Source organism: Mycetomoellerius zeteki, unplaced genomic scaffold (genome assembly GCF_001594055.1).
Source record: "Mycetomoellerius zeteki isolate Tzet28-1 unplaced genomic scaffold, Tzet1.0 scaffold415, whole genome shotgun sequence".
Lineage (NCBI taxonomy): Eukaryota > Metazoa > Arthropoda > Insecta > Hymenoptera > Formicidae > Mycetomoellerius > Mycetomoellerius zeteki.
The window spans coordinates 1,986,858-1,995,553 of record NW_017257409.1 but is presented as its reverse complement, the minus strand read 5'-3'; the positions used below and the strand labels follow the sequence as shown (position 1 = coordinate 1,995,553).

At 30.9% G+C, this 8,696-nt stretch overlaps 1 protein-coding gene across 4 annotated transcripts; it reads left to right on the top strand.

Annotated features, from left to right (window-relative positions):
- Window positions 1-3,818: 3,818 nt before the first annotated feature.
- Window positions 3,819-8,696, top strand: LOC108726375 (uncharacterized). Of its 4 annotated transcripts, none has more exons than XM_018453885.1 (3): window positions 3,819-3,931; window positions 6,801-6,906; window positions 8,240-8,696. In XM_018453885.1, the coding sequence occupies exons 2-3, from the start codon at window positions 6,844-6,846 to the stop codon at window positions 8,645-8,647; spliced, it is 471 nt and encodes a 156-aa protein (XP_018309387.1). In that variant the 5' UTR covers window positions 3,819-3,931; window positions 6,801-6,843; the 3' UTR covers window positions 8,648-8,696. The 4 variants fall into 4 exon arrangements, with proteins under 4 accessions (XP_018309387.1, XP_018309384.1, XP_018309385.1 ...); XM_018453882.1 differs by lacking the exon at window positions 3,819-3,931 and adding an exon at window positions 4,992-5,266; XM_018453883.1 differs by lacking the exon at window positions 3,819-3,931 and adding an exon at window positions 4,992-5,436.

The following is an 8,696-nucleotide window of genomic DNA, read 5'->3' as shown; positions in this document are numbered from 1 at the left end:
CACTACTGAGAGCACTACCGAACGAGACACACGGAGCAAGGCCCACGTGCTTCAGGCTTCGGCTGCACCAACCCCACCATGAATCTCTTTTTCTCTGTCTCATTCCTTCCCTGTGTTTCCCTCTTTTCCTCGTTGCCGCATTTACTCACCGCATTCGCTTGTGGCCCGGTCTGCCCGGATTCTCTTTTCTTCCTTTCTCCTTTCCATTCTCATGCTGTAGCGACCGTCTGTTCTCCTGATACCCCACCAGGTCCTTCGGTAACCACCTACGTATCCTTCCGCGACGATTTAACCGTGCACGTGGAGAACCGCGTTCCTCTCGCAATTGCTATCTTTACGAGGTATAACACTGTTCCGGACAAAGTTCTTGCTCCAACTACGAAGGTATCGTGGTTGAAAAAACGGATATGGGATAACATATATATGACTTACATGCGGCTTGCAAATTTCATCATTGTCGGAACAAAGGTTCAGATGATTAATGGAGGTGAAGCATGAGCGGCATGAGAATATTGATCTTTCAGTTGCAAAATACATTATTTAGAAAAGAAGGATTTAGAAAAGAAGGAAAGATATTGGTTATAGTTTCACATTATTTAGGAATCTTGTATTTAAATCATATTTATCAAATTCTACAATAAAAAGGAACACGTATGAGAGACGGACAAGCATTAATCAAGAAGTTATATAACAGACTTAATATTATAAATTCTTCAAATACATACTAATATTATAATAAAGTAACAAACAATTTTTGTAAATGATTTTAATAAATAAAGTTTTTTAATAAAACTACAAAGAAGGCCACAACGGCAAAAAGATATTATAAAAGGTTAAAGTGCAAAATCAGAAAATTAGGCTAACAATGAATTGAAAATTAAATATTTATTAAGATAAAATATTCATGATAATAATACGAGTAAAATTATTCTGTGGATTAATATTAAATATTTAATGACATAGCCTACGGTTAATTGCCTATGCATACTCTAAATGTTACCTTTATATTACTTATATTAGAGCCTCAATAAGATAAAACAAAGTAAACCGCAGGACCATAAAATAAAATGAAAGAATAAATTAGCAAACTAATATTTGACTGACATATGTCTAGAAATAATATAATAAATATTAGATAATATAAATATAAAAAGACGTTTGTTGGAAAAGATATCTTTTATCTTCTCAATAACTAAATAACATATTTCTCCAAATTCTTAGAATTATAATGAATTCTTAATTTTCGTTTTTCAGTCAAAATTTTAAAATTATATATATGAAATTAAAATTATATTAAAGTAAATACATTTTAAATACATTATTATGATTATAATATTATAGTTAAGATTGTGTATATGGAAATAGTTTCAAACGAACAATAAACGATCTTCTTTCCCTTGCAACAATCATTAGTTATATGTATATTGAAGAAATATATTTGAGAAAATTATACGTTGAAACACACGGTTCTTTTGAATCAAACCAACAGCGTCGCAGAGAAATTACTCCAGATCGTCAACGATTAAATTCACAATGCAGTGAAGCTGGAAGTTACACGCATATTAGAAGTCTCTGTACCATTCTTGAATCACTTCGCGACGTTACTTGAGACCAAGGTCAGTAGTGCAGTGGCTGCAACCGCAGTGAGATCTTTGTTACCTTTTTACTCGTTCCTTACTGAGGGCGAACCAAAAGGAGTAGAATAATTGCACGGATCATCGTCACATTATTGCCCATTAGAAGAGCATGAAGCACAAAACATAAAAGCATATCGCAACCGGCGAGAGATAAATCAATGTAGCAGAATAATATACCGTAACGTTCGTTCTTATGAACACGATTTACCCTTCTTGTTCACTCATTTCTTCAATAACTCGACGTACAATAAAATTAAAGCGAATATCGAGAAGGTTTTATGATTTTCTTACATTGAGTATAAAGCGAGAGAAATATATTTTAGAACGAGAATGTAAATTTTAGAAAAACAAGAAAGCGAAAAACAATTTAGAAAATTACATAAATAAATCGCGATAGATAAATCACGTATTCTTCAATTTCTTGTTCGTTACACTTTCTATTTAAGACGCAAATAAATGTGCTAATTTAAATGCGAAGGACAGGATAAAGCCAAAGTAATATGTTTCATTCAGACAATGTCGATGAACTCGAATGAAATGTTTATGATTAATGCTGCTGACACTGTATAGGAATGTTAATCGAGCTCGCGGCGATAAAAGTATCTTTCTTTTCATTCGTAAGTTGTTTTTTTCTCAGTGCATACGATAAGCCTCGTTATCGAGATATCATAGACGTTCTCTCATTAATTATCGTTCGCTTTATGCCGATAATTTGTCGGCAGTCCGACCGGTTCGTCCTCACAATCAATTGCACACTCATCGAAATGCGCGTAAGTAATCACGACGTTGTTAATAAAAACGATTAGTTATTTCCATAATTTGCTTTAGGCTGCGCTCCAAGTTACGACTGAATTCCTATATAATCATTATTCAAAAATTAGTTGGAATTTTCTTACACATACCAATTTCATAAATTGTTGTAATTCCTGAGACTGACTTAATTAAGAGTTTTGATTGTGTAAAAGATCTTGAAGTGATTTGCATTGTTAAAATTTATTATTCTGATTGTTTTTGCTTTTGAGACTGGATTATTTTAAGCATATTTATAAGAAAAGCACTTGGTTGAAATGATTTATAAGCGTGCACATCTTAGCAATTTCTTCTTATAAAGTACAGAAAATTCCACTCTGTACAGAGAAATAATATTGTGATAAATCGCTAAAATATCATAACATCATAACATAAATCTTGATCTTATTTCAAAAGAAAATTTAAAATCATATCCGAAAGTTAATCATTTAACAATTATGTGACAATAAGTACAATAATCATATAAAAGCTATTTTATAGTTATATGACTATTAATAGATTGTTGTTTAGGCTTTATTCGTCAGTATTATAAAAAAATAAATGAGAAATTATGAAATATTGTAAATATTTGAAATATATTCTTATTTCAATCTAATAAATTATAACAGTAATATGAATGTATGCCTAAAAAAACAATCATAAAATTACAATCATAAAGTTATAATAACTTAGATTTAATAAATAGAATTCGATTAAGTTCACTTATTTCTTTCATCTTCGATGAAAAATCGATAATTAAATTATAGTTTATTTTCTGTAATTATTATTCAATGGATCAATTTATGGAATTAATTTTCTATAAATCTCTTTCCATAACTATTCTGTAATCAATTTATATCACCAGTTACATTGATACCATCTTTGTATGTAAATTCTACAAGCGATAATTTTGAGAATCACATAATTTTTATATCTCGAGGCATGCATAATGATAGATGGTATCGTTAGTAACAAAGTGCAGCTTTCGTCGTGAAAGCAAACTATCGAAAGAACTTAATCAAAGATATCAACCATTTATTAAACATAAAATATAATAAATTGCTTTATTTTCACATACAAATAAACCATAATTAAATTTCAATATATACATCATATTGACATTTTATTTATCTTATTATTCAAAGATATTTATAATATTTACTGTATTCTATTGAGAACGGAAAAATAAAACATGAGTTAAAATTAATTATGCTCTAAAGCAATTATGCTCTAAAAAACACAAATACATTTTAATATTGCTGACTATTTGTCAAAGTAATACCGGTTATTTTCCTGATATATGATATTATAATATGATACAATGTGATGTCGCAATATAGATACACACAGTGTTTCTAATGTTCTTTAATTTCTGAACACCAGATACATGACGCAAACACGGATACATACACCAGACTCAGGTCACGTATCCAGGTTTTGACCTACTGACACGATACAGTGACGTCACGGGAGAGCAGGAGGACGGCAAAAGGGTAGCAAGGCTGGTAGGTGGAGTTTCAACTTGACGAAGGAAATTTCTTCAGTACACGCTAAAGTGATAAGGATAATGAAAAAACAAAAAAATATACATGTTTACTATAAACTGTGACTGCTTCCCGTTATATATTCATTGCGACTATTGTTAGTACTGAAAATCTATAACATGCGTATGTAACATGAATTATAGATTTTCAGTACTTGCAATGAATAACGAAATAGCTTATGTAAGGCTAGAAAATTTTTACTCACATCAGTATAATATTTAAATAGTAGGGAGTTTTTGCAATACCGTTTATCCAGATACAGTAAAAGCTAAAATCAGGTTATTCTTAACAATTAATTAAAAAAAGGATAGCGTTCACCGTATCTGAATTCACGTTATTATAAAAACTCCCTATTTTAATTCAATTATGAAATAAACCTTAAATTCTTTAATGTCATTTTTAAATAATAATCTTCAATTTTTTTAACATTTTTTAAAACTTATATCTTTAAACTTACATCTTAAAAGTATATTTACAAATTTGATACAGAAACAGCTTTAAAAAAATTGTTCATTTGATTAAATTAATATATCTTTATGTTTTTTTGTTGGAAAATATATGTATTATATAACATATTTGATTTAAATTAAAAATGAACAATTTTTTTCTCAGTGTAGAATTTTAATAAAACTTATATTAGTTTGAAAGAGAGAGAGAGAGAGAGAGAGAGAGAGAGAGAGAGAAAAGAGCTTTGTAAATGTTATTAGTTATATAATAATAGCTTTTTTATATCTTTTTTATAATCTGTAGAAAAATTTCATATAAGTTATTATGATTTTTACTCATATTTTGCAAACAAATATGTAAGTATCAAAAAGGATAGTATTAATACAAGAAAATCTCTTAAGTTTATTTTTTATAATAAAAATTTTTTGTAAAATATCCATAGCTAGTAATTTTTTGCCGCTTAATATGATTAATTAAACTATTCTGGACAAATGAAATTTTGCTATATTCCGCTCGTATTACATGTTCGACTAATCGCCACGCTTTTTAGCCAACGTCAGACAATCATCCAAGAGCGGCGCCATCCTTTGTCTAAATTCTTGCGCTCTCCCACTTCGCTTCATATGTTATTTTACAACTTTTTGTAGCCTGTTTACTTGTATTTTTTGATCGAATTTTTCCGCGTAAGCAAAACCACCAAGTTTGCCGCGATCTCTTCCCCAAGGAAACCGACGGAAAGCTCAAAACCGAAAGATGTGATAGATCATCGCGCGGTCGGACAAAAAGTCTCCATCGTCAAGACCCGTCGGAGTCGATGACAGCTTCCTGGTTAGGCTTATTATCGTTTAGGTATCCTCATTCATTTTGATAACTGGCAACAACTCTGTTCGTACCATCGGATTGTCATCACGACACGAAGAACGAATGTGAGAGTCACTGCATTAGCAGTGAATGCGAATTTTTGGGGTGGAAACCGAAGACATCAAGTGGAAGACTTAGACTGATTATAGGACGTCAAAGTATGTATATTAACTGTATTATTAGTATAAGATATATAATTCTTAACTTGATTATATAATTTTCCAAAGTATTTATATATATATATATATATTTATTACTATCTGTCTAATTTAAAATACATTAGAGATAAAATATATTATGAGATTTACCATTACACTTGTCTAAGAAATTTTTTTTCATGGATATTTTAAATTATTTGAAGCAAATTTATTTTTTATAAAAATATTGAAGTCTTGTTATTTTCTGAATTGTAAATATGCAATTAAAATTCTAAATTTACTTTTGCAAATTAAGATTAAAAATAGATATGTAAATAACAAAATCTCAATTTGATATCATTTTATTTTGTCATTTTATTAATTAGCTTAATTTATGAACTTATTATAGGGATATTTAAAAGTATTAGTTTCTAAACTTATAAATTTTATCATAAATTGTTTTAAGAAAAATCTATAATCAAAATTAGACGAAAAAATTTGTGACACACTGTATATACTCAACTAAATTGTACGTGTTATAACAGAAACGTTCAGCAATAGATAAGCACATTTACTAGACTATATGTGGGACTTAACGCGAATCACATGTTCTTCCGGTTCAATAAGCGCTTCCTCGAAATGTCTCTTCAGATATAAACCACCTCCACATATTCGAATGATATATCTATAGGACATCGTTATGTGTTTGAACTCAGAATATTGTATTTTCCGTCTTGCGGAAATGTATAGTTTGCCTCGACATCATAGCGAAACATCTCAAATATATTTCTTCACAGCACTTGACTTCCTTCACATTGATTTTTCTGGTGCATCAAACATCGTTGACTTTTCTACTGTGCAGCTTGTATTAAATGTGTAACATTACACATCAACATGTCAACATATACGCTTCTCGATCTTCTGTGCTCTTCCGCCTCAGAACTGAAACATGAAACTGTTCAGTATTGTTTATTTTACACACCGACAAGAAATTGTCCCCTTATTCTTTGTTCGTGTGAGACTCGTGTTTCATATTCGTCAAAAACTGAATCCTTACTCTTATATCTATTTAAACCGCTACAATCGCCAACGTAACTGTATTAAATTATTGATTTATATTGATTTACATATTACTAGCATAACGTTCCATTTCTCTTTCTCTGTCCCTCTGGAATAAGTATGTGCCTGTCAATACTTACATTAATGTCAATACCTATATTATTTTATATTTGCTTTTTCCAGTGACATTAACCCTAATTTGTTTCTCTTGTGTTCTTGTACTATAATAATTTAACTAAATCTGTCAAATGTTGAAATAAAACAATGATTTTTTAAAGATAATTTAAAAACAATTTAACCTTGCAACTCATTATCTTTGATTCTAGATTCTACAGCCATCATTTACGAATAAGCATTTACGGCAATTCTATGTTTCGGATAGTCGACCCACCCCCCAATTCCAGGCAGAGCGCTAGCGAGTGGATCTATAAGGTCAGTCCTGACAACAAAAACATGCGGTCAATGCGAAATTTACCCCGGAGGTCTCTGCCAAATGGGTCACTCCGGTGGAAAGAAAGGAGAGTGAAGGTTACGACGACGACGGAGATGTCGTGGAGCCATAAAAGTCAAAATGCTGCCTAAGAGTGAACGTGTTCGAGACGTAGTGGCTCTAAGCGAATTACCTGAGATCCACACGTGGATCTCAAGGTGCAGCCTTGAAAAGTTACGATGGCCGGAAGATCGATCGTCCGGCCGCACGATGGTTTCTCGTGCGATCTTGAAACCAGTATCAGTAAGAAGTCGCGCATATCACCTGTCGACTTCAAAGTATCGCGATGTTATTTTATTAGTGATTTGTCTTTAGACAATTTTCATTATATTATACAAGAGATTATTAATAAGTAATTATAACAAAAAACTTATATAAATTTAAATCAAAATATAAGTGTTAATTCTGTAGTATATATGTTATGCCATATCATAGAAATTAACAATATACTCAATCATTCGTGAATTTTTTTGTTATTAAAAGTAACTTTTCATTTTAAGTTAATGCTATGACATTGCATGTTGTCACTTTCGCTCTAATTTTAATTACAATATAGATCTGTTTGCGTTGCACTATTTGCACTCAGCATCTTCACTTCCTCTCTCTTCAACGTCTAAATATATATTATTTATCACAATTTAAGTATAAAAATTTTTAGAGGTTTTAAGCAACGTGAACGGACCTCATAATTGCTACTATTTAATAGATTTATTTATTATTTTTCTATAATATCTACAGAAAAGCTTTTACAGAATATACACTGTTTTTACAGAATTAATATTCTTATTTAACATGGTTATTATATTATATAATTAAACAAAATATCACAAGTAACAAACATAGCGCAAAATATTTTATTGAACGAGTTAATTGTATATTCGTTCAATAATTTTATTTTATATAACATTTTTTTAAATAATAAAAGTAAATAGTTATTATAGATTCATTAAAAACTATTTTTAATTTTATGATTAAAATATAGATATTATGTTCTATTATTTATGTATATATTGTAATTTTATAATCAAACCTTGTAGATTTATCCTAAGAAAAAATTAATTAGTCAGATGCAATTTCAATGCCTTTGAGACCTTCCTTTAATTAATTTTCTGAATATCATATAATGTTTCTGATTACTTGAATAAAGCAATGAGAATGTTATTAATGGCACAATATCATTTTACAATAATTTATTTTGTTAGTATATTGTGTGTGTTTGTGTGTGCGTATTTTCTGGTGTTAAAAACATAAAAGCATTCGTTTACTTATCCCTAGATGTTATTTCTCTGGTCGAGGGAACCAATCCCGGATCCAAGAGCCGGTCCATGGTTTGCCTGGTTCGCGACGGCTGTTCTATTGTGGCGTTGTCGGCGTCGCATTACCAAAGCGATTTTGGCTATTTCACCCCTGAGATTGTTAAAGAGACGTGCTATCGGTCTAGCTATCAATCAGAAGATGATTTTGAAGCAACAAAAGAGACACAGCCTTGCCCAGCTACACAAGCATAAAACTGTCGGCATACGGCGAGCGAAGCGACTGTGCACCGGCGATGGTCCGCATGTGTCCGGCAATATATCCATGATACCACAGATTCACTACAGAGTCACCAGGAGTGGTAGAATCTACGGAAAATATCCGAACAAGACCGCTATCCCAAATGGCAGCATTCAAGAAAGCCATTGATATCGCGCTAAAATTATCAAACACTCAGTTACTGTTTTGTCTCTGTATA

Coding starts and splice junctions, on each gene's coding strand:
- LOC108726375 (XM_018453882.1), top strand. CDS start 5,232: ATGACAGCTTCCTGGTTAGGCTTATTATCGTTTAG. Junction 5,267..6,800: donor TTAGGCTTATTATCGTTTAG/GTATCCTCATTC, acceptor CTTTGATTCTAG/ATTCTACAGCCATCATTTAC. Junction 6,907..8,239: donor CTAGCGAGTGGATCTATAAG/GTCAGTCCTGAC, acceptor ACTTATCCCTAG/ATGTTATTTCTCTGGTCGAG.